The following is a 23,746-nucleotide window of genomic DNA, read 5'->3' as shown; positions in this document are numbered from 1 at the left end:
TTCTGGATTCGGTACAAGCTAAATTATCTAGACTTAGTTTTGTGGCTTTATTTAACAAAAACAAACAAGGAAAAAAAAATTATATATATATACAAACATTTGATGTAAAAAAAGAAAAAAAAAGAATATACAACAAAAAAAAGAATTGTAGAAGATCGTTGTGTAAATGTTGATGTGAGTTTGGTTGTGTTCCCAAGCTGCAGTGTCCTGCCTGCCTGCACCTGAAAATAGAGAGCCCACGACAATATCAAAATCTACGGTTTATTTATTGAACATTTAAAATAGTAAGATAGTAAATGCTACTTTATGGCCATTTGTATGTATGTAGTAGCTTTGATAAACTTTTTCTTTTAAATGCTACTTTATGGCCATTTGTATGTATGTAGTAGCTTTGATAAACTGTTTCTTTTAAACAAGGAGGAGGAAATTAATAAAAGTAACCGATGCAATAAACCAGCTCCATTCTCAAATGCCTGCTGTTCCGCTATTAGATAAGTGCAGTTCTTCACAAGGACAGAAACACTGTATCCAGTCATTCACCAGAAGAATCCAACATTATCTCAGTGTTCTGGACTGGAACTACAAGTCCCATCTTTGTCCCCCAGTCCGCTGGGTCCTCACACTGCCAACTCCATTATACCACACAAACCCCAAAACTTGGGGGGGACCGGACCTGTCCAGGTCCAGAGCCTTTGAGCTGACCAGATGGAAGTTGAAGGTTAGGAGATCATGCTGTCCAGCCAGTCCTCCAGATCCTCCTCTGTCACTTCCTGTTTGACAGGCTCAGGCTTAGAAGAAGCAGACGCCTCCTCTACAATAGGCTCCTCCTCCTTTTCAAGTATGGCTAAAGAAACAAAGAAACACTCAATGCCATGACCATACATAATACTGTTGTCTTCACTGTAAAGATATTGGCCCACAAGATACACAGTAACATACTGTGCATGTTTTAGATGTTTCCCTCTTCCAACCACACCTGATTCAAATGAATGGGTCGTTATCAATCTCAGTAGAAGCCTGATAACAACCTATTCCATTTTACATTTAGTCATTTAGCAGGCGCTCTTACAGTAAGTAAGTACAGGGACATTCCCCCCGAGGCAAGTAGGGTGAAGTGCCTTGCCCAAGGACACAACGTCATTTTGCACGGCCGGGAATCGATCTGGCAACCTTCAGATTACTAGCCCGATTCCCTAACCGCTAAGCCACCTGACTATTCATTTGGAAGACTGAGATAACAATAGCCACTACTTTACTTCACGTGATGTAACATGTGACCTGAACATCTGAGCACTCACGTTGGTCTTGGATGGTATTCGTCTCCTCCTCTGGTAAAGCTTCTGATGGTACGGAGACCGGGGTTTGTAAACTGAGTAGTCTGTCCAACTCTTCATCAATATCTTCTGCCTGAGGCTTGACTGTGTTGGACAAACCCTGGGGAACATTGCCGGAAGCTGGGCTTATCGCTGAGGAAAGTCCCAGGCTTGTGCCAAGGCCTTTGGGAGCGGGGGTTTGAGGCTTCACCTGCTTGGGTTCCATTCTCATATTGGGCAGCTCTACTGGTGTTGATATCTGAAACGCCATGAAAACATCACTGTCTTTAACTGCCAACAACTATTCAACATCTATTTAACTCCTGAACACAACATAATTTTTTTTTTTAAACATGTACTAGTGATTTTCCAAATTGTCCTAGCTATTGAACCAGCATTTAACTCTCCTTGGTTGATGGGAGGTTAGCAGCTGCAGACGTCAGGGAGAGTAGAAGCCCACAGCTAAGGTGCGTACCTGGACAAGATCTGCGTCCAGGTTCAGTCTCTGGTGCAGGGGCAGTTCCTGGAGAGACTGGACCAGTGCTGGGAGGTCCAAGAACATGGAAGCGATCTGAACAGGGAGGAGAGGAGATACTAGTGAGGGGGGAAGGAGATCTCCAGTCCCCCTCAGACACACCAGACACACCCCTACTCAGGGTGTACATATCTAAGTAAGATGGATTGGAATAATCCAATTTAAATGTTTTAAATTTTACTTTAGGTGCAGTCATTCTTATTTTGTCTCTTGACAATCCTGTCCATCTAAAACAGAGAATACAGGAGCTCTGAGGCTGTTTTAAGATCAAAGAGAGGCTGCCAACTTCACAGAACAATATGAATCAGGGAACATTTTTAGTCATTTAGCAGACGCTCTTATCCAGAGCGACTTACAGTAAGTACAGGGACATTCCCCCCGAAGCAAGTAGGGTGAAGTGCCTTGCCCAAGGACACAACGTCAATTGACATGGCCGGGAATCGAACTGGCAACCTTCAGATTACTAGCCCGACTCCCTCACCGCTCAGCCATCTGACTCCCACTAAAATAGCGGTTGTTGGACAGAATGTTCTGACTGGAGGGTGACAAGCACACGGAGGCCTTGACATTTGGATAACAGCAGATTTACCTGATTGACAGCCAAGGCATCTATCTCCCACTCCTTCTCCTCAGTGAAGCGGAACTGAGAGTAAGAGTCCCCTTAGAAATACAGAGAAAAATGAGACATAATCAGACATTCCTGCCCAACAGATCATAATACGATATTCAAAAACCCATTGAATATCCCTGTCTAATATGACCAATTTATATTTATTTATTTTTATTATATGATTTGAAATGTTTCAGTTCTTGAGCAAAAACCCAAAGGCAAGTTTTCAAAGGCAAGCAGAGAATAGACCAGACTGCAATCCAGCTCCTCACTCTCCGGTCCTCCACACGGATGGACAGACAGACGGACAGAGACAGATAGACGGACAAAGACAGGCAGGAACAGTCAGAGACAGACAGGAACAGTCAGAGAGACAGGCAGGAACAGTCAGAGACAGACAGGAACAGTCAAAGAAACAGACAGGAACAGTCAGAGAGAAACAGGAACAGTCAGAGAGACAGGCAGGAACAGTCAGAGAAACAGACAGGAACAGTCAGAGACAGACAGGAACAGTCAGAGTAAGAGACAGGAACAGTCAGAGAGACAGAAAGATAGACAGGCAGGAACCAACAGAGGGACAGACAGGTTATCCGTTTTCCAAGCAGGCGTCAACATGACCTCCCCTGCTCCACAGCAACACACTCCAGAAGACAGGCGCTATGAGGCGTTTATCTGCGGCCATGCCTTCCCTGTCAACCAGGAACGATTCAGCCTTTAAAAGGCTTGTGTCAAACAGACAAAGCCTGAATGGCAGTCAGATAGGAGGGGTGTGCTGGGTGGTCAGATAAGTCTGATCCTCCAGGGTTTGGCCTTTACCAGTCCTGTCTGGGCGTCGCTGCTCCTGGGCTCAGCTTGCTGTCTCTTGGGTGGGGGGTGGCAGAACAGACTGACTGACAAAGCCTATGGACATCCTGTTTTTCTTGTCTCTCCATCCCTTGTCGAGTCCCTTCCATCCCCCCACCCCTCTTCAGTCCCTTCATCCCTCTCCACCTCACCCCCTCCTCCAACCCTTCTCCACCCACACCCCAAACCCACTCCCTTCCAACCCCCTCTACTCCCACCTCCACCGTCAATCTGAACCTGAAAGGACAGCAGTAGTAGATTTGCTGACACTAGTGACACTGTGTGACAGGACATGCCATACAGGTAATTCTCTGGAACGGACAGAACCATGGCAACCGCTGCCAGGGCGATGGGAGAAGGCTCTGTCAGTGTTCCAAAGAATTCAGCTTAGAAGATTCCTTCATGTGGAGTCGTCAAAAACTGACTTTGAATTGCCTTAAACCCCCCCCCCCCTCCAAATATTCACCTAGACTGGGACTGCAGATGGGTAGCTTTACATGTACAAAATGATTTGTCATCTTGTCATCTTTGTCAGTGTGAAGCCTAGCTTTTCAAAGGGATGTCTGACGTGTGAGATGGGTGGCATTGTCATGTGCGTTTAACTGTAAATTAAGCGTTTCAATTCGCTCATGTGGCGTGGTAAAAGACATGTAACCTGACGCAAGTTCTAATGTGTGTTTAATTTGATGTCTGGGCTACATGGCTGCTCCTTTTTTCCACCCTCTTTCCATCCCTTGATCCCAATGTGGCCTTGACAGTTTGTCACCCTGTTGGGTCATTGTCATCATGGACTGGTGGTAAGGCTGCTAAAGCTATGCCCAGAGTTGATCGCTAACATGTTTGCTGTCACGCCTTGTAACCAAACCAATTAACACTACAACTTGAAGACTTGCAAACCGTGCCAATGATAAATCGCTATGTGCTAATTGCAATTAAAATGGGCAGTCGGTGATGCGAGACAATTAAGAGCAGCTACTGTATTCGTTCAGTATGAGGCTGTTTGCATCAAATTACCAGGTTTCAAACAAGTTTACACTGAAGACAGATTTTTGTGAATGTTCTTTTTTTATATATATACTTGTACTTTTTTTAATTGGTTAGGAATGTTGATATTAGTAAACTATGAATAAACAGGAACACTCATCCCTCAGTCTAACTAGAGAAGTATGTCTTGTGGGAGCGATAAGCGGTAAGTAAGTGTGCTGTCATAGAGAAGAACCAGTCAATTTGAGAGGAAACCGGTTGTGTGCTTTACTAAATGAACTATTTTTATCGGCCTGCATCCCAGTTGAGTGTACAGTGGCTACAACGTCCCCCACCCCCCACTCCAAATTAATCACAGATGTGTAGTCTCGTCGCCTCACCTAAATTGGGGTCATAAACCGCCGGATACTGCCTACGAGCGCTTCCAAGAATATTCCGACCGAGCTACGAACACGTTGGCTAATGTACACACCAAAAGGTTGTTAGAGAAATAAGATCACTTTTTTTGTGGGAGTGTTACGGAAAATGTGTGGAGGCGTATCCAAACATATGGTAGAAAACCTAAAAACAAAACAGGTAAACTGCTTCACAGTGTCGAGTTACACAGGGTGTTTTTACCAACTGTTGTCCTCTAGCACAGACCCCATTAGTCACCTTCCCCTCAGCGCTAAGGGCCTAACTCAGCATGTCCTATAGGGAGCATCGCTAAGAGAAACTCATCAGAACAGAATGAGAGTGGTCTAGCCTCAGCTGTGGTTCCCGATCTCTGAGCCCTCTGGTCGGATTGGACATCACCCGAGAGCGCCGGGACAGCTGAGGTCCCCATTAACAAGAAGCAGAGAGCAGTAGACATTAGCTAGCTGGATTAATAATCACTAGCCTAGCATTGATCTTGGAAGAAAGCAGTCAATAGTTGAAGCCTAATATGTGTGGTAGAAAAACACTATCATTATTGGGTTGTGTAGTAACTACTGTGTGGCATCAATTATAGTTTGTTCGCCACATCCTTGTGTGTGATTATGTCATAGATGTTTGTTAAAATACTATATTGAAAAACAGTGACATGAATTGAAAAAGACCACAGGGTTTCAGATGAAGTGTTTTTTTGGCGTTTGTTTTTGTCTAGAAGCAGTGAGTCACTCTTAAGACCTGCTTGACTACCTACAGTCAATTCAATAGAAACCACAAGAAAATACTATTTACCTAAAGAACCTTCATGTACCAGGCACAGTGGTTGATACAGAGTACAGCACTTAAGTGCCTTTTTCATTCAAGCATAAGGCTGAAACTGCAAGGTTAGAAATAATTGATTACATAAAAATAAATAAACTAGTGCTTCGACAATAACCATTCTTAGAAAAAAGAAGAACAGCATTGAGCATGTCTGACGTCAAAAAAGAACATAGCCTTGGTGTACTGGCAGACATGTTGAGCCAGACTCCCCGTAAAAGTGGTAATATAGGTCAAGGCAACTGCTCCTTCACAGAGGAGGTGATAAATGTGTTTGCTTGGAGAACAAAAATAAGGTCAAAACAAGGTCCCACATTCTCTCGGTCAAAGAATGGTATGACAATCTCTTCTCCTGTCTGGCCCCCCAATGGTGGAATCAACTCCCCACCTCCATCAGGGACACTGACTGTCTCCCCACCTTCAAAAAAAGGCTCAAGACACACTTGTTCTGGGAGTACAACGGCACTTAGGAATGATTGGCTGGACCTGATGTTAGTTTCCTCCAGGATCACTCTTATTGAGTGGATGTCTCTTATTGAGAGACCTGTTGCTTTTGTTGGTCTGTTGTAACTGTCTTAAAATGATTGTACTCGCCATGAAATATATTATTGTTGCTTGCTTTTTTACACAGGTACACTCTTGCACTTTTGAGGTTCTTGCTGTTTCATTGTAACTTGCCTAACTACATGCTCTTATTGTTCTTCCCTTAGGGACTTATTTGGTTTTCACAATGTATGCTTCATGTTTTGGCTACCCGCAATGTTTGGGGCCATCTCGTTGTTATGATCAGTGACCTATGCACTTTTGTAAAACTCTCTCTTGGAAGTCGCTTTGGATAAAAGCGTCTGCTAAATGCATAAATGTAAATGTAAAATGACAAGCTGAACAGATGGTTCCAGGTCCTTCTTACTTTTAACAACTTCCTCTTTCCATCCAAGACAACCTCAGCTTGTTTACGTGGTGTGAGGGAACCTTTGATGCAACCAGGCCAACTGCCACAGGTAAAAACATTCTAGATCCTGTTCTCTACAGGAGAGCTTCTATGGGATCAGGCTGCTCACCTTGTCAACCCCCCTGTAGTCAATAGCTTTCCCTTCACTGCAGACTCTCAATCCCCCATCACCCAATCTGCTCCTAGTCCTGCAGCAGACAAACGTCCAATACCAGATCCATACAGGTTTGTGAGAGGTAGGACATTTAATGCAAAAACTGATTAATTAGGCCAAACAAGATGCAAAACCAAGAAAGGGTTTTGCCTTTGATCCACAAGATATTATTGATCCGCAATCATAAATTGGGGAACATTAATATTAAGGGTTACAATGTTTACTGGAAGCACAGAAGCAGAAAGCGTTAATACAGACTCCTAAATGTGCTGGCAGGTTGTGAATGTCCATTAGCGTCAACTCTGCTGTTTACTGAGAGAGCCTCCACAACGCCTTCACTGACTGTGACACGTTTCCTCAAATTGCCAATTTGATTAATAAAACGTCACATTTGGGTAGCTCCAGCTAATGAGCAGTGTGAGTTGTGTATCTGTAGATTGCTGTTACTGGGAGTGGGTGCTACTGTGACAGGCCCCATGGGATGCTAGGAGACCCGTGTCTGGCAAAGAGCTTAATGGACCATTATCAGCAGCGCAACTACTGTTATTTATAACTAGAGCAGAGATGCTGTGTGGCTGCAGATCGGTCACCCGTGTCCTAATTATTTCCACTCCCAAGCATATATTATAAAGTAGCAGTATCTATACTAACTATCTTTTCCGATGCTTCAGCTGTGTGTGTGTGTGTTTGTGTCTCTCTGTGTGTGTGTGTGTGCTACGTAGCTTGACGGTGGTGTTGTCTCAAGGGTTGTACGTTCCACCATTCCAACACTAACAAAACAGCTACAGCAAGTGTGCGTACCATGTAGGCTTACCGCAGCCTCTGTCACACTTACAAACTGTCAAATGAAGCATGAAAAAGACGCTTTTGGATTGGTGCCATGACCACACAGCCACCGCAAATCAACGACAAGCATGTGACCAGCAGTTTTCCCCAGGCCACCAGAGGAAAGGCAAGGTAAAAAACGAATTCCGACTACTAAGAAAACATGTTTGCTCATTGTGCCTCAGATTCGGTGGCCATCTTAACAGGTCCTAACTGAAACTAAGCAACAAGACGCAATGAAGAACCCAGCTGTGGAAGGTGTCAGAACTGAACTGGGGCCGAACCCCAAGGCCCAGGTTAGGACATGAAGAGAAGCGAGAAGCAGAAGCTCCTTCCAGGTGTGGTCTTGTCAGGGCGGATTAATCACCACCAGTTAGGGTACTATCCAATGTACCAGATCCCTCCTCCAGGACATGAAATCATCAACAACAAGCTTTTTGCTACCCTGGCAGCCATCTTGCCACCAAGGGTATCTAAAGTGACAGGGCAGGAGTCTGTCTCTGTGTGGAGGGAGACGTGATTTCAGTCTGACACCAGCCTCAAGACAGCAAGTTGATGCTAAAACCAGAACAGCTAAAAGTTAAACCCATATTTATCAAATCAAGCAAAGGAAACCATTCTTCCTGTAAGGAAGCGGAAGGTCTACTATTGTGTGGAATATCAACTAGCCTACTGTAATCAAACAGCTCACATGCAGTTAAGATGACAACACCACATGCAGAATACTACTGAACGCTGCCTATACTGTAGTGCTTAAAGGCATGCGATCTCAATGCTTTAGTTCACTCTCAGAAGTGTTAAATTATAGAAGGCATCCCAGTGTGTAGTCTAGAAGTCTTTGCATTTACATTTAACAGACACTCTTATCCAGAGCGACTTACAGTAAGTACAGAGACATTCCCCCCGAGGCAAGTAGGGTGAATTGCCTTGCCCAAGGACACAACGTCATTCTGCACGGCCGGGAATCGAACCGACAACCTTCTGATTAATAGCCCGACTCCCTAACAGCTCAGCCACCTGACCCCGCATTGTCACAGAGGCCAGCGACAGAAGACAAAGTGTTAGCCTGCTTCAAAAAGGCAGTGGCCCTATAGCCCTGCCTGGTTCCCTCATTACATCCCCTCCCCCAGGGGCTCCTAATGACCCTCATATCCTCCATTACATTCTCATGATAATCAGCCAAGCCCCGTGGCTCCTGAACGGACAGGAGAACATGCCTGTCTGCGTCTCGTCTCTCCAGCATCCCACCAGAGAAACACACAGGAAGACATTCAGAGACCGTCTCACAGTGAACATGGAGTACTCTTATTAGCTCATACTGTGCCAGTGTGCCAGACTAAAGGGAGCCACAATGTTCTGAGGAGATCAGCGAGGGGTAGAGCCGGTTCAAATCCCCCCTCAGACATCTTACATAAGGCTGTCAGGATATAACAGCACTGTTCACAATGAGGGTTGACAAGTGACAAGTCACTTTCAGTAATACAGGTTTTTACACCAACAGTAGCTTAAAGCATCTTGGCAGTTTTGAAACGTTTCAAAACGACCGTTTCAAATGCCAAATGTTTCAACCAGGTTATCTCAATCAAGGTTTGAGTTGCGTTGCCGAGTCCGGTCAAAAGAACAGACGTAAGCCATCATCACTGCTTATGGCCCTTCTCACAGTCATCGTGACAGTGTTATGCAATTCTATAATAGGCTCACTGTGTCAACATGGTTTCCCAGGCAGTGTTTAGCCTGAGAGGATGTTGCTAGGTATGGGGTCTGATATGGCATCAAACACCTAGGATCCTCTGCTCTAGAAAGAGGCCCACAGGCCTGCTCAAACAGGTCACCTGTGTATGTACAGCAGGTAATCAAGGACCAAGTGTATAGTTCTCACAGTATTTCAGTGGTTAGTACCAGGGAACAGTCTGTACTCGCATTCGACAAAGTGTAGCAATAACATCAGCTCAACTACAAAATTACATAAATCTGATGATAGCAGATTTATTTAGCAGACGCTCTGGATAAGAGCGTCTGCTAAATGACTAAATGATAGGTTAGTGCAACGTGGTAAAAAATAGGTTCAGTCTGGTTAACAGTGCTAAAACAGGATCTCAAATACAACACGCAGAAAAGGTCAGTTTTGCAGGTAATATAAGCAAAGACAAGCTAAAGCTTATGGTGTTCTAGGTCTAGTAATAAATGATTAGTCCAGGTGGAGTTTAAAGAGGTGCATCTTCACACAAGCCTGAGGCGATAAGGGTCAAAGCAGAAGGTTTGGCTGTCAGAAGAAGCTTACTAGTAAATAGAAGCTACCTTCCTAGACACAGGAACTAACATGGCACTTCAAACAATGTGTCCATCTTAGGTCAAATCGATGTGGATCTTGTCAATAACGGTAGGCCTGTCTTCTTTCATGTCAGATTGATCCATCCAGCCACCCTCACACTAGAAAATCACCATATTGTTGACAACCTGGCCTCAACAGGTTGATGTGAGCAACAACCAAATTAACTTTGGGGGATTAATGAACTCCTTATTCGTTATCACCAGTCAGGCTGTCGGAACATCACGCCCTACTCCAGTACCTCCTGCAACCAATCATCATAAACAAATAAGTGCAATACAAACACAGTCACATGCACACTTGTTCTAAAACACACATGCATGGAGATGTAGGCCTACACACTGTAAACGTGCGTCCACCAACACTATCATAAGCAACTGCACGCACACACTCCTCCTCCACCTCTACTCCCACCTTGTTCCCCCCCCACGACGCTCTGTGTGTCCAGCCATTGCGCCCTGTGGGAGTTTCTATCCAGTCACATCTCCATCTGTCAGTGACGGCTGCAGCACTGGCAGCTACTACAGCAGTCAGTCAGCCACGGGAGAATCAGCCAGCCAGTCTCTGAAGAAGTCAACCACAGGAGAACCACTCTGGCCCTGCAGAGCTTTCCAGCCACAGAAGCAACCGCAAAGTCACTGTCGTAGCCAGACACACGTCCAGCCAGGCACTCCAGCAACTACCCCAGCATAGCGGCTCATCAGCTGTTCCTGCCTGTTCTCCTTGTCCTTCTCAGCCAACCAGACACTGCTCAAACTTCAGTAGAGAGCGAGGGAGGGAGAGAGGGGAGGGTGAGGGAAGGTGAGAGGGAGGGAATGAGGGAGAGGAGGGAGAGAGGGAGAGTGGGAGGGAAAGAGAGAGGGTGAGAGGGAGGGAATGAGGGAGAGGAGGGAGAGAGGGAGAGTGGGAGGGAAAGAGAGAGGGTGAGAGGGAGGGGCGAACGAGAGAAAAGCAGGGGGGTGATCCACAGTGACACACTTCTCAGTCCCCTACACACACAGGCTAGGGAGAGGACCTCACAGCTCTCCTTCTGCAGGATGCCAGTGACTCATGACTCTCCATAGTTGGGGTGTGCGATCCAGTTCCGGACACAAGACATCTGGCAGGAGGACCGGCTCTGGTCTTCTCAGCAGGAGGTCACAGCTCTGAATGGGGACCTCTTCATCTGGAAACTTGGGAGGAGTTTAAGAGAGACCAGCCAGAGCCTCTCTGCTCTCCTGACTCTGGACCGCAATACAGGTGGACAAGCAGCCTCATCGACTGACTCCTGTAATACGTGTGTGTGATGAAGGACGCTGAGGAGGCATACCTGTACCTGACTGGAGAGGGTTAGGGGACAGGGAGAGGAGAGAAAGAGAGAGAGAGGGACAGGGGGAAAGAGACAGCGCACGAGAGAGAGAAAGAGAGAAGCATTCAAAAGAGCAGAGAAGGAGGGTGGAGAGAAGGAGTCCATCTGGACTGTGGGAGTAGAGACTACGGGCTTCTGGAGCCTGGGACAGCCCCTCTGATCCTGGGGAGCACACGGGCTGGGAGACGCTGGAGCCGTGAGTATGTGTTTAATCTGATGTCATGAGTTATCAAATCCATCTACTGTCCAGGGATCACATCTCTATCATAACTGCACTGTCTTCCATAAACTTGTTAAATGATCAGAGATAGAGAGAAAATGACGTCTGACCTTCCTGATGGTCTTACCCAGGGGTTAGGAAGCACTGACAGGATTACAAGTGGCTTTACACATTGTGGAGAAACTAGCACAACGCATTCAATTATTTGTGTTTATTTTGCCATATCGAAGTGTAATGTGTAGCACTTTTGTGGATTTAGGATCTGTATCCAAACCCTTTTTATTCCGGGGGAGGGCTGAAGAGCGACCGATAAAGGTTGACAATATCCGGCTGGTGTTCAGCAATGTTCACCTGTGGAGGTCTACAGTTGGCGGAATAGGCTACTTGCGATAGCGGACCTTTCTATTTCCCTAATGAATTAACAATCTATTTGGCTAGTTGTCGACCCTGAGGGTTGTTCACTACTCAAGAATTAACAATGCCGTGGAAACTACCATCGCGAGCCACCGAAATTGTCGTTCGTCTTAGTTAATAATGTCCTAGCGATTGTCAATCTTAGTTATCCAATTCATCGAAAGCTTAATGTAATTTCCTTTTAACTCATTCTGATTGAGCGCTGATAGATGGCCATTAGCGCTGCAGCTAAGCCCTGACCGCGGGGGTGTCTATTGATCCTGTGTTAAACACGTAGATAGATGGGGAGGCAGTAGGCTAAACAGGCCGGAACAAGAGGAGACTGGTGTGTGTGTTACCCCTGGCAACACCACAATCAAACCCCAACAAATAATGGAGCCTTTGACACCACCATACCTCCATTCCCTGCCTTAATTAGACGCAGAGACGAGCTGTGGCTCAATGGAGATTCACTCAAATCAACAACACCTTAAACATGTTAAGACTACTTTGACGAACAGTTGGTGATAATCGGGACATTACCTAGGATTATTGTGACATTACCTAGGTTTGTCGGAAGGGGGAAATCGGACCAAAATCAGCCTGATTATCTTGTGGTGTGTACCCAGCATTAGCAGACAGGACAGTGGGCCCAGAGGAATGGGGCTGAAGACCACTGATAGACCACTTCTAAAGTAGCTACAATCTCCCAATAACTGAAGCTGTGAAATGGGCTGCCTTCTGTTATGCGTGCACAAGCACACCTCTAGATCCTTTGCTGTACTTCATAGGCATGTTTGAACATTGCTTTGTATAAAAAGGTCTGCTAAATCAATATGTAGCTCTTAAAAACAGTCAAACGAGGGGTGCACCAGAGGGTGTCTAAAGGAAACATTTTTAAACATGTACTTGAAGCGTTCAACGGCACCAATCTAAAGATAATCATTTATGTAGGTTGTGATTGCAGCAGACGTGACATTGGTAGGTTGTCCTGTAGTATGCCCTGCCCCTTGCCCACAGGCTGGCCAGCCCTTTGATGTTGATTACAGAGAGAAAACCACAAGAAGCCCATTCATTTCCTCAAGGGTAGTCAGAGCCTCTCCAACACTTCCTCATAGCCCAGTCAGGAGACTACTCAAGAGACAGCCGCTCACTTAGCTAGGCTACAACACGTTGAGAGCAGACAGTCAGGTAAGCAGAGATCCGCCCAGAAATGCAGCCTCGTCTGGCACTTTTGTTTAACCTCAGTAAAACACAATTAGCATACTAAAAAAGGGAGGCTTGGATAGAAAGGCAGCAAAACAAGTTTGGGTATCTGACTCCCTAGTCAGTAAAGCAACACGATCTGACCCTGTACTCTCGACAAAACAAACACAAGAGCTACTTAAACACTTGAACCTCTTGGTGACACCTGAACAACCAGAGAGCTGGTACAAGCAGTGGTCTAGAAGGGAAGGGGAGAGGGGCTGGGAGAGGATGGAATGGGGGGGGGGGGGGGGCGGGTTGGCACAGTAGGCAATTCCTGATTTCATAGATACCATAATTGCCCAGAAAAATACCTCCAACAGAGCACATCTCCTCCCACGTTCAATTAAGTGGCCAGTGAAGGGCAGAAGGCTCTCGCTTCCCAGCATGACTAAGCTGACAACGTGGGCAAAAACAGAGAGACGAGAGAAGAGAGTCAAACAAATCACAACAACACCTCTGATACCTGCCTGGCTCTGGGAGAGAGGCTGTTTTGTATGGACGGGCTAGACCAAGTCCTGTTATAAAACCACTGAGCTGGGGCTTAATGTCGTGGGGGTCAGATGGCTGAGCGGTTAGGGAGTTGGGCTATTAATCAGAAGGTTGTCGGTTCGATTCCCGGCCGTGCAAAATGGCGTTGTGTCCTTGGGCAAGGCACTTCACCCTACTTGCCTCGGGGGAACGTCCCTGTACTTACTGCAAGTCGCTCTGGACAAGAGCGTCTGCTAAATGACTAAATGTAATGTAAATGTCCCAGGATAGCCTTAGCATCAGCAGTGGCACCAGGCATCTGGTAATATTATCATCTGTCTGGGATGAGTTTCCACACCATCTGACCAATGAATTTCCATGACTTGACACTTCTTTCTATGTCCATGTTTAGTTTTTTTTTCTCAGCATGCACATTTAAAAAATGAGCTCAAAACGGGTGTTGCTCTAGAGTGCATGTGGGTAGGTGTATGTAAAGCATTACATAGTCTATTGTTTGACAAATTCCCATGACTACAGGAGTTATACCTTTAGGATTTCATTTATTTCAATACATTTAGTCCTGGATATCAGGATTTTACTTTACATTCCCTGACTTATCCAGGTTCTCCATGTCGTAATCACTGCATTCTGGAGGCCTCAACAGTTATAGGTTTGTCTTAGTCATCAGCAAAGGTGCTACAGGCTATTCGGTGAAGCACTATTTCAGCCTGACAGTCAGTATTGCATGTCATCAGCTGGTGATTATCAAGCAATTAAATAGTCTGCATGTCATGTCACCTATAACACTTGTAATATCAAGTCAAAATAATTCCACTAATTAGATACAGTCAACATGCATAAAAAAAGTTAGTTATCTAGTCTCAATGACAGTAAGAATGCAGGATTAGTACTTCAGGCTGTCTGTCTGAACCACCAGACAGACAGCCTGCTCTGTCAGTTTAGAATTTAGTTTTTTTTTGTATAAATAAGAAAAAGTGCCTTTAATTTCTCATTCTAACCAATGGGCTGTGGCACTCATGTACTCAGAAATAGATGACACAAATAAAGCTCATGAATATCAATAGTCCTGTTGAGGAACCAGTTTATGAAAATTAGGCCTGAATCCAGTTTAGCCCACTCTAGGGATACTGTAGCAGGGTGAATTTGTGCTAGGAAAACATCTCTCATGACTATTCAAAACTAAAGACATAGATTGGAGAATTAGAGGGAATTACTAAGGGAAGTTTTAAATTAGCTAATTTATTTGTGTAGTGGGCTGTCTAGACTAAAAGTTTGGGAGCAGGATTTAGGAGGAGGCTCATTCAGTAAACGTGCCAGCAGATCTTCACCCACAAGAAAAACGATTTCATATTCTATATTCTACTTTGTGCTTCATTGATAGATTGAGATTTGTCTGAATGTACCTGCAGATTCCAGGAGGATGTGAAAGTCTGTGCCTCTCTGTGTGGGCGTGTCATCTACATTTAGCGCCTCCTTTTCTGACTCCTCGTATCGATCCCAGTTAGATTCCAACTTTCTCCGAGAGAACACCTCTATTTCCTCCTCTTCCAAATTCTTACTATCGTCATGCTGCTCCAAATCCTACAGGGGAACAGTAACACAGGTCAACATACACATAACCAGCCTCTGTGTGCCAATACAGACGGACTTAAAGAGCCAAGTAGTAGAGTTCCCTTCACGCTAACTGCACATGAGTATTGCAGCACGCGAAAGTACCGTTGGCTAGCTAGCACCTATATTGACAACTCACCCTGTGGGTAGCCGAGGCAGCCAGTGGACCTCCGCGGCCGCGATAATGACCTCTTTTGCCTCGTCCACGGTATCCACCTCTTCCTCGTCCCCTGTGTTCACCTGAACTTCCAGCTTCATTTCCACCACCACCTCCGCCCCCTCTTCTCCAACTCCCTCCACGGCCCCTGCTCGGCTTTCCCTCCATGACTCATATGTCTTGTCGGCCGTTTTGGAATGTAACACCGAGAAGTACTGGTGTTACACTTATCAGTGTCCCCTGGAAAACAAAGTGTAGCGCTAGATCTCCTTCACTGTGCCCGTTTCATATGGTGTTTGCGTTCAACAATAAATCACTTATATATAAAATTATTAAATAAATATAAAACAATGTATTGTAATAATGTAGATATTGAATTACTAATCTATGTTTCTTTTTCTTTTTAGGGATCCATGATCAGTCATAATGGGGCCACAAATATACCTATTAAAACATTACTCACTGTAATGGACTAAAACTGTAGCAATATGGATATCAAGGGCCTTCAGAACTCCACATTTGAAGGCAACACTTCGTACTCCCAGCCCATCACACACAGTCTTTGGGAGGTCATCACCATAGCAACAGTTTCAGCCATTGTGAGTCTCATAACTGTGGTGGGAAATGTGCTTGTGATGTTGTCGTTTAAGGTGAACAGCCAGCTAAAGACTGTGAACAACTACTACTTACTGAGCCTGGCCTTTGCTGACCTCATCATCGGGGTGTTTTCTATGAACTTGTATACATCCTACATACTGATGGGTTATTGGGCCCTGGGGAACCTAGCATGTGATCTTTGGTTAGCATTGGATTATGTGGCCAGCAATGCATCCGTCATGAATCTGTTGGTCATCAGCTTTGACAGGTACTTCTCTATCACAAGGCCCCTGACATACAGGGCCAAAAGGACCCCGAAACGTGCCGCCATCATGATTGGTCTGGCATGGCTGGTGTCATTCATTCTATGGGCACCGCCCATCCTGTGCTGGCAGTACCTAATTGGTAAAAGGACAGTTCCGGCGAACCAGTGCCAGATCCAGTTTTTCTCAGAGCCGGTGATCACATTCGGCACAGCCATCGCCGCTTTCTACATCCCTGTGTCGGTGATGACTATTCTTTACTGTCGGATCTACAAAGAGACAGAGAGGCGCACCAGGGATCTGGCAGAACTCCAGGGCCTCACGTCCTCCGAGAACCCCGAAGGTACCAAGCCTCCGAAAACAACCATCCGCTCCTGCTTCAGCTTCACCAGCGAGCGCAGAGACAGGAACCAAGCCTCCTGGTCTTCCTCCAACCAGAGCAATGCCACCAAGACCACCACGCGCTCCGACAATGCCTGGGTCAAAGTGGACCAGATCACCTCCTTCAACAGCTACTCCTCGTCGGGGGAGGAGGAGGAGGAAGAGGAGGAGCAGCCAGTTTCCACGGCAACGTCTCAGGGGTCGTTCAAAGGGCCGGGTCGAGGGCAAGGGCCGGCAGAGGAGGGGCCGGTAGCAGGTTACAGCGAGAAAGGGTATTTCACCAGCCCTGAAAAGAAGGGAAGCACCAAGAAGGGAATCTCTTACAAGTTTAAACCCAAAGCACAAGGGAGCAGCCTGGCAAAAGAATTAAAGAGAGACACCAAAACTCCACCGCTGTGTGCCTCAGAACCTGATCAGCCAGTCCGCAAATCCTTCTCAACCACCCCCAAACCCATGGACCCGACCCTGAAGAGCCAAATAACTAAGAGGAAGAGGATGGTGCTGATCAAGGAGAAGAAGGCTGCACAGACTCTCAGTGCCATTCTCCTCACCTTCATCCTGACGTGGACGCCCTACAACATCATGGTGCTGATCTCCACCTTCTGTTCCGACTGCATCCCCATCTCCCTGTGGCACTTGGGCTACTGGCTGTGCTACGTCAACAGCACCATCAACCCCATGTGCTACGCGCTCTGCAACAAGACCTTCCAGAAGACTTTCCGCATGCTGCTACTGTGCCAGTGGAGGAGGAAGAGAGGGGAGGACAAACTCTACTGGTGTGGACAAAACCCAGTCATCAGCAACAGCAAAATAACATGACGGGTTATCCATATAACATGTAAGATCTTTGGGATAAGACAGTTGTTCAGCAGATCTCCTTTCAAAGTGACTCCCAGGTTTTCAGATTTGATCAATTGAGACTCAACAGAGGACAGTATTTGGATAATGTGGGTATGACGTCAATGATGTTGTTTGCTAGTGCTACGTGCCAGCCAAGGGGTCAATGTCAACATGCACTTGTAAATGGAAATTACAAATGAATTGTGAATGCATCCATTAAGTGCTTTCATGAATTTTTTGTAGATTGCACCTACAATCTCAATTTACGAACCTCACAGAAAGGTCTCACAACAACTGTTTTGTGTAGAAAACAAACATTTAGGTACTGTACAGTATATACCATTCAGAGTGTGCTGTTTGTTGTTCAGTGTTGATTATGTATTTTTATACTAGACATAGCTGAACAGTCGATTTCAGGCCATTGTAATTATAGACATTTTGTGAATGTTGTACTGATATTTCAGATTTAAAGATAACATTTAGACTTGCTATATAATTTATAAGAGACAGAATCAAATTGTATTTAAGGGCTACCCAATGATGTTTACAGTGGTGGTTTTAATTACACTGGGTAAGTGACAATCCTGTATACAACCCACCTTCTATCAGGGAATAAACGGGATAACCATCAATATGATTAGGCTACAGCTGTTTAGTGAAGAGAAAATACAATCTGTACAGTTTTTGAAACTAATTGTAATTGATTTAATTGATTGGGACTGGTCTATTTATATCACAATGGTGATTGGTTGACATGTGACTCTGTACTACCCGTCTCTGACTTGAGTTTCTAAGGTGAAGCTTACAAGCTTGTCAAAATGCTGGTATTGCCACATGCCGGTATTAACCACTTTTGTCCTGGTGCCTTTGTTTTGCTCAGAGGACAGACTGCATTGTCCATTCATTTGTGTTGGTGACCTTGATCTTGCGTATAGTAATGTGCATGTTAATCTATATTTATGAGCCTACCTGTTAAATATAAACATCAAAACATCAATATTATGCTGGTTTTAAAGATTGGTTTGTTGGGACTTCAGGTTGAGGTGACTTAATTTACCATTGGTGCTCGTGGTCTTTCCTGATGCAACTGCCCTGTGTTACAAAACATTTTCTGCCGTGTAAAATTGCTTCCTTAATAGAGTTATTCATCATCAGTGTCCTTTGCTACTTTAAATGTGATTTATCATTGACCTGGCTCTTAATGAGACAATTTATCATAGAAACACTTCATATTGAACAAAACACTTAGCGCCTTATTAAATGTGAGTTACCCGGTGGGCAGAACACCCAGGTCATTGTACAGTAGCGTACAGTTCACTGCTAGCTCACATTTCAGAAAACAAACAATTATGATAAATAATAAGATGGGGTAGAAACAAAATGAAAACTATTTAGCATGCTTATATTTATGAGTCACGTGCAGTCTTTTCAGAACCACAGACATTTCTCAATGATAAATGCCTTTAATCGCCAATAAAATGTATCAAATTCACTGAAATATGCTGCCCTCAAGCGGTTGCTCAATGGCGATACAAGATGTCCAATTTCAAGCATTTCATTGGTTGAATCGACGTTAGCAACTGGAAGGCGTCCTCTCTCTTGCCCTAGTAACAGTACCAGAAACATGGCTGAAGAAAAGAAAGAAGTTCATCGGACTAAACGTATTTTCGTCAACAATATCGATACTTATTCATCAAAGTATATTGCCAAGGTAAAATAAAAATGTTCTTGATGTTTGTCGCTTGTTAGCACTAGATATTTGTTCTAACTATTAATTAGCTGAACACTTGCTATAGTTTTTGTCAACCTGCATAGCTGGACAGTCCCTGGAAGAGGTCGACGCAGCTGTAGATGACGAAGACAAACCCATTCAGGAGCCTTCACTTAGAGATGGAACATTTCAAGTCGTCGGAACCGTTGGAACCAAAGAGGGAAACGAGGACACTTTTGCCCTGGAACAGTATTCAGTGAGTTAAGCTGTACTTATTTTATGACCGTACAGGTAGTTGCTAGCCTAACTGCACGCTCACCAGCAAATATCATTTCTACTTTACAAAACAAGAACAGACTGAAAATGTATATTCTGTTATCTGCAGTCATCAAGTCGGGAAGAGCTGTTGTTGCGCCTTTTGGAATGTGATGTTGTGGTTTACAACATCTCAGAAAATGCAACGCCAGAGTTAATTGATGAGGCGACATGGGCTTTGACTGGTAAAGGACGAACCTGTTTGCCCTTATCAACTCAACAACTCACTAGCACATTTGACATGTTGTAAATGCAGCATCTCACTCATGCATATCGTTTACTTGTGTAAACAAACAGCAATTCATGCACAGATGGACGGATGGACTTCTCAGAAGATGTTTATCCTGGTGTCATCTGTGATGACATGGGCGTTGAGCACTTCGGTTAGTCTCCTCTCAAGTTAGGACAATCATTACAATGTAGGACAATCGGTTGTGTTGCCAGGGCAACACAACTGACTTGCCTGTCAAAATTATATTTTTCTTTTCCATAGGATGACCCAGAATTACCTTTCACAGAGGATGACTACCGTAAGAAGAAGCCTCACCCGAACTTCAAGGAGCACACCAATCTGGAGAAACTGTTGCTCAAACTGGGAAAAGTGGTAATAAACAGCAATGATAGAAACAGAACCCAGACCCAACAAAAGAAGTGGTGATTGTTCATATCACTGTTTTTCTTCTTGCGTTTAGAAAAAGTCGAAGTTGACCTGTTATGTGGTAGCTGCAGGTCTTCAGTACGGCATGGGAGAAAACATGTTTCACTTCTTCTTCAAGGTAAATCTTAGTTATCCGCCTGATAGATTTGGCGCTATCAAGACAGTTCTGTGGTCACAAGTTCACCTCTTGCTTTTGTTTTGCTCCTGTCCTTAAGGCGTCATGGCAAGGACAGTTTGAAAAAGTTCCCATTTTTGGTCGAGGCACAAATGTTATCCCAACTGTCCATATCAACGATCTTGCCGGGTTTGTAGTGTCCTGTATTAGCAGATGGCTTCTTCTCAGTGTTACAATACAAAACCTTATATTGAAATGGTTTATTTCTAAAGGGTGATCCAGAATGTTATTGACCACAAGCCAAAGATGCACTATTTCCTTGCTGTAGATGACTCCAACAACACATATGAAGATATTGTGAAGGTATAGTTTTGACTCCTCTGTTGTGCTTGGCGTCTGTTTCCATGTCAGTTAACACATGTGGACTTTTCCCTGCATTAGGCTATAAGTCATGCACTGGGACCTGGCAAAATCAACACAGTCCCCAAAGAAGAAGCTTACATCACCAAGGCTTTGACTGTAAGTGTGTTTGTCAATTTTCCGAAAGAAAAATAATATCACTTAGCACTTGCTAACTGCGCATCAAATGTTTTTAATAAGGTGTTTCCTGCTTACTTTACAGTCGTCAGTTCTGGATTACTTCAGTGTTAACCTACGGATCGAACCAGCCTTAATTAAAGAGAGTTTCAACCTCCGCTGGGTGTCAGAGGCAGGAATAGTTGAAAACATTAGTGCTGTCGTGGAAGAATACAAAAAACTGAGACATCTGCTTGTGAGTGGATTACAATATAGTAAAGTGTGCCATAGTTTTAAATTGTGGCGAGGATATGTTTTCCACATGTATACCTATATATGACAATTTACAACACAGTTATTTGAATTGCATTATTTAATAGTATTATTTGGTTTCTTTCATTATAATTCTTAACTTTTTTCCCTATAGCCAGTGACAATCTGCCTTATGGGGCCACCAGCAGTGGGAAAAAGTACAGTCGCAGAGAAACTGTGCAAGCATTACAAACTGCACCACATTAAGATCAAAGACACCATCGATGAGAAACTAGCTTTTCTGGTCAGTCCTTACTGAGAACTCTCCTCCCCATATCATCCCATCTCTTTTGTGTTGGTTTTCAAAGGAAAGCACGCCCTCTTCTGGCCAATGTAAATAACTGTTGTGCCATGCAATTTGATCACATTGAAATTCCTTATTGAGGGATAGCATAACAACAGTAATGTCCTGTTAAGATGTGTTGATGCTGATTTCGTATGTTGGTTAAATCCAGGAAGATGGACTGAATGTGGGACTGGAGAGTGAGGCTGAAGACTCTGTCAGCTCTACTCAGGACCTGCTTAATGCCTTGAAGGACAACATGACTCAAAATGATGGTGTGATATCTGACACAGAGAACGACCTTTGATTCGAGTTTTCCTTCCATGAATGTTATTGTGTGTACTTGTCTCCACTTTTTTAGACTGTAGGATTTCTGATTATTTATTTTGGTTATATAATATTCATGTGTTATCCAAAGCAACACATTTGATCAGGGATTTGATCCTGTGACCTCTTGGTCTGCAGTCATATACTTTGAGCTATCCCTATGATTAATTGTCTATGGTTTTACCATCTGCTAGGCCGTCTGGAGGATTTATATGTGAACCGCATTCTGCGGGACAAGCTGAACTCAAAGCAATGCCGAAACCAAGGGTATGTTCTTGATGGCTACCCGAAAACCTATATCCAAGCCAAGGATTTGTTCTATGGTAAGAACCAAATCGGAAAACACGATGAGTTTTCAAATCTGACGCCCTCTGGCTTTGCCTGATAAGATGTATTATATTTTATTTTTTCTCAGAACAAGAAATGGAATCAATGTACAGTCCCACCAGTAAAATTCCCATGTACAACAAAAAGATAATTCCAGGTCAGTCAACATCTACTGGAAAACACTGAGATGTCACAAGATGCTGTTTTGTAAAAGCAGTAACAATGCATACACGGAGCAAAGCTTGGATCAGGGAAGAAACTCTGGGCTTAGTTTGCTGGTGCAGGTGGACTGTTTTCACAAGAGTGAGTTTCACCAACTCACATCAGTTACAAGTGTGTTGTTTCAGTTATAAACCTCTGTGTGTTTTTCAGAGTTTGTTTTCTCCTTGGAGGCATCAGACAACTTTCTGACAGAGAGAGTGCAGAACCTTCCAGAAGGTTTGGTGGAGAAGATGCATTACAGACGGGATGAGTTCTTGCGGCGTCTGGAGAAGTATAGAGAGATGAACGTGGAGGACGAAACTGTGCTGAACTACTTTGATGAGCTGGAGATTCACCCAGAGCATATAGGTAACGACTGGTTTAGAGTGGAGTTCAGTGAGAAAATGTTTCTTGATGCGCTGAAACCTGGGCAAACAAATGTTTTTGTACATTTAGCTGTTTGACAAGTAAAAAATCTGTCTCACTTGGCCCTCGTGTCAACCCCTGTAACAATGTCAAATAAGTGATAACTTGGTATCTTCAACCGTATAAAGACCAGGGAGAAAGTCCCAGATGCATATACACTGAATGATGTCGTGTTTCAGAGGTCAAAGATTCACAAGACGTTGAGTACACAGCAGTTGTTGAAAAGATCATGAAGGTGGTGGGGTCACCCAGGAACTACGGGCCCACCCCGGAGGAGAAGGAGGCGCAGGACAGGAGGATGGCAAAGGAGAGACAGCACACAACGGCTCTGGAGGCAGCAGAGAACAAGCGCAGAAAGGCGGCCATAGCTGCTAAAATGACTGCTCAGCTGGACGAGTGGGTAAGGTTGTGGGATAGGTTGTTGGGATTCAGTTCAAGGTGGGTAACGACTGTAAATGTTTCGGTCATATGATAGTCCACCCATTCGGGGGCGTAGGTTTCATTATACATGGGTGAGACCCATGTCCACCCCACTATTTGACAAATCCTCAGTAAAAACAAAACAAAACACACACATTTGAAAAAAATAACTATGCCTCTACCCTCATTCACCAATGCTTACCCAAATGAACAGTCGTGTGTGTGCCGGGTTTCACAGTGTGTTGCGTGTTGTGCATATGTCTGTAGAACCGGCATGTGGCTGAGGTGAAAAGGCAGGAATACGAGCTGCAGGAGGCCCGATCCATCCCACTGAGGAACTACCTGATGCAGTATGTGATGCCGACTCTCACCAAGGGCATGGTAGAGTGCAGCAAAGCTAAACCCGATGATCCGGTTGACTTTTTGGTAATGTGTAGTTGTTTTTTATACATATTTTTTTAACTTGTTATTGAACGCTCGAAATGTTTTGCGTTAGAGGTGTTGATTTTTCAAGATATTTTGTTTACTGAGATATTTTTTTCAGGCTGAATATCTTCTTCGGGACACTTCACAAGATTAAAGCATAATAGGTTGTCAACTTTACTAAATACTTGGTCTGGTTTTGAGTATTTCAACAAAGGTATTATTATTCTGTGTTAACATTGATGTACAATTGAGTGTTCTCATAATAATAAAATATAGTCATAATTATATACTGTTCATTATTCACTTTTATTATGTTATTTTCAATAATATAATTATCTTGTTGGTTAAAAACCTTGACCTATTCTTTGAGTAGCCAATGACGTTTCG

General features: G+C 44.3%; 3 protein-coding genes across 4 annotated transcripts; 2 read left to right on the top strand and 1 right to left on the bottom strand.

Moving 5' to 3' along the window:
* Positions 1 to 58: 58 nt before the first annotated feature.
* aven (apoptosis, caspase activation inhibitor) lies at positions 59 to 15,437 on the bottom strand. Its single transcript, XM_062468586.1, has 6 exons — positions 15,224 to 15,437; positions 14,877 to 15,054; positions 2,438 to 2,508; positions 1,789 to 1,884; positions 1,299 to 1,572; positions 59 to 844 (listed from the first exon to the last, which is right to left on the bottom strand). Exons 1-6 carry the CDS (start codon positions 15,407 to 15,409, stop codon positions 720 to 722), a joined length of 930 nt encoding a protein of 309 aa, XP_062324570.1. The 5' UTR covers positions 15,410 to 15,437; the 3' UTR covers positions 59 to 719.
* Positions 10,765 to 18,321, top strand: LOC134025517 (muscarinic acetylcholine receptor M5-like). Of its 2 annotated transcripts, none has more exons than XM_062468585.1 (2): positions 10,765 to 11,319; positions 15,649 to 18,321. In XM_062468585.1, exon 2 carries the CDS (start codon positions 15,730 to 15,732, stop codon positions 17,299 to 17,301), a length of 1,572 nt encoding a protein of 523 aa, XP_062324569.1. In that variant the 5' UTR covers positions 10,765 to 11,319; positions 15,649 to 15,729; the 3' UTR covers positions 17,302 to 18,321. The 2 variants fall into 2 exon arrangements, with proteins under 2 accessions (XP_062324569.1, XP_062324568.1); XM_062468584.1 differs by having other exon boundaries at positions 10,765 to 11,323.
* A 141-nt stretch (positions 18,322 to 18,462) lies between these two features.
* Positions 18,463 to 23,638, top strand: LOC134025516 (adenylate kinase 7-like). The gene is made up of 18 exons (XM_062468583.1): positions 18,463 to 19,033; positions 19,119 to 19,289; positions 19,419 to 19,533; positions 19,646 to 19,731; positions 19,842 to 19,952; positions 20,041 to 20,124; positions 20,222 to 20,310; positions 20,394 to 20,484; positions 20,563 to 20,640; positions 20,744 to 20,893; positions 21,065 to 21,193; positions 21,405 to 21,507; positions 21,754 to 21,882; positions 21,975 to 22,043; positions 22,259 to 22,456; positions 22,693 to 22,913; positions 23,201 to 23,359; positions 23,478 to 23,638. Exons 1-18 carry the CDS (start codon positions 18,947 to 18,949, stop codon positions 23,511 to 23,513), a joined length of 2,106 nt encoding a protein of 701 aa, XP_062324567.1. The 5' UTR covers positions 18,463 to 18,946; the 3' UTR covers positions 23,514 to 23,638.
* The last annotated feature ends 108 nt before the right edge of the window (positions 23,639 to 23,746 follow it).

Source organism: Osmerus eperlanus, chromosome 8 (assembly GCF_963692335.1).
Source record: "Osmerus eperlanus chromosome 8, fOsmEpe2.1, whole genome shotgun sequence".
NCBI classification, from domain to species: domain Eukaryota; kingdom Metazoa; phylum Chordata; class Actinopteri; order Osmeriformes; family Osmeridae; genus Osmerus; species Osmerus eperlanus.
Note: the sequence above shows the minus strand (reverse complement) of the source record. Positions and strands in the feature narration are given on the sequence as shown.

Coding starts and splice junctions, on each gene's coding strand:
- aven (XM_062468586.1), bottom strand. CDS start 15,409: ATGGAGGGAAAGCCGAGCAGGGGCCGTGGAGGGAGTTGGAGAAGAGGG. Junction 1,885..2,437: donor ATGCCTTGGCTGTCAATCAG/GTAAATCTGCTG, acceptor CTCCCTGTTCAG/ATCGCTTCCATGTTCTTGGA. Junction 845..1,298: donor GAATACCATCCAAGACCAAC/GTGAGTGCTCAG, acceptor TTGTTTCTTTAG/CCATACTTGAAAAGGAGGAG.
- LOC134025517 (XM_062468585.1), top strand. CDS start 15,730: ATGGATATCAAGGGCCTTCAGAACTCCACATTTGAAGGCAACACTTCG.
- LOC134025516 (XM_062468583.1), top strand. CDS start 18,947: ATGGCTGAAGAAAAGAAAGAAGTTCATCGGACTAAACGTATTTTCGTC. Junction 19,534..19,645: donor GGCGACATGGGCTTTGACTG/GTAAAGGACGAA, acceptor GTAAACAAACAG/CAATTCATGCACAGATGGAC. Junction 20,485..20,562: donor CATATGAAGATATTGTGAAG/GTATAGTTTTGA, acceptor TCCCTGCATTAG/GCTATAAGTCATGCACTGGG.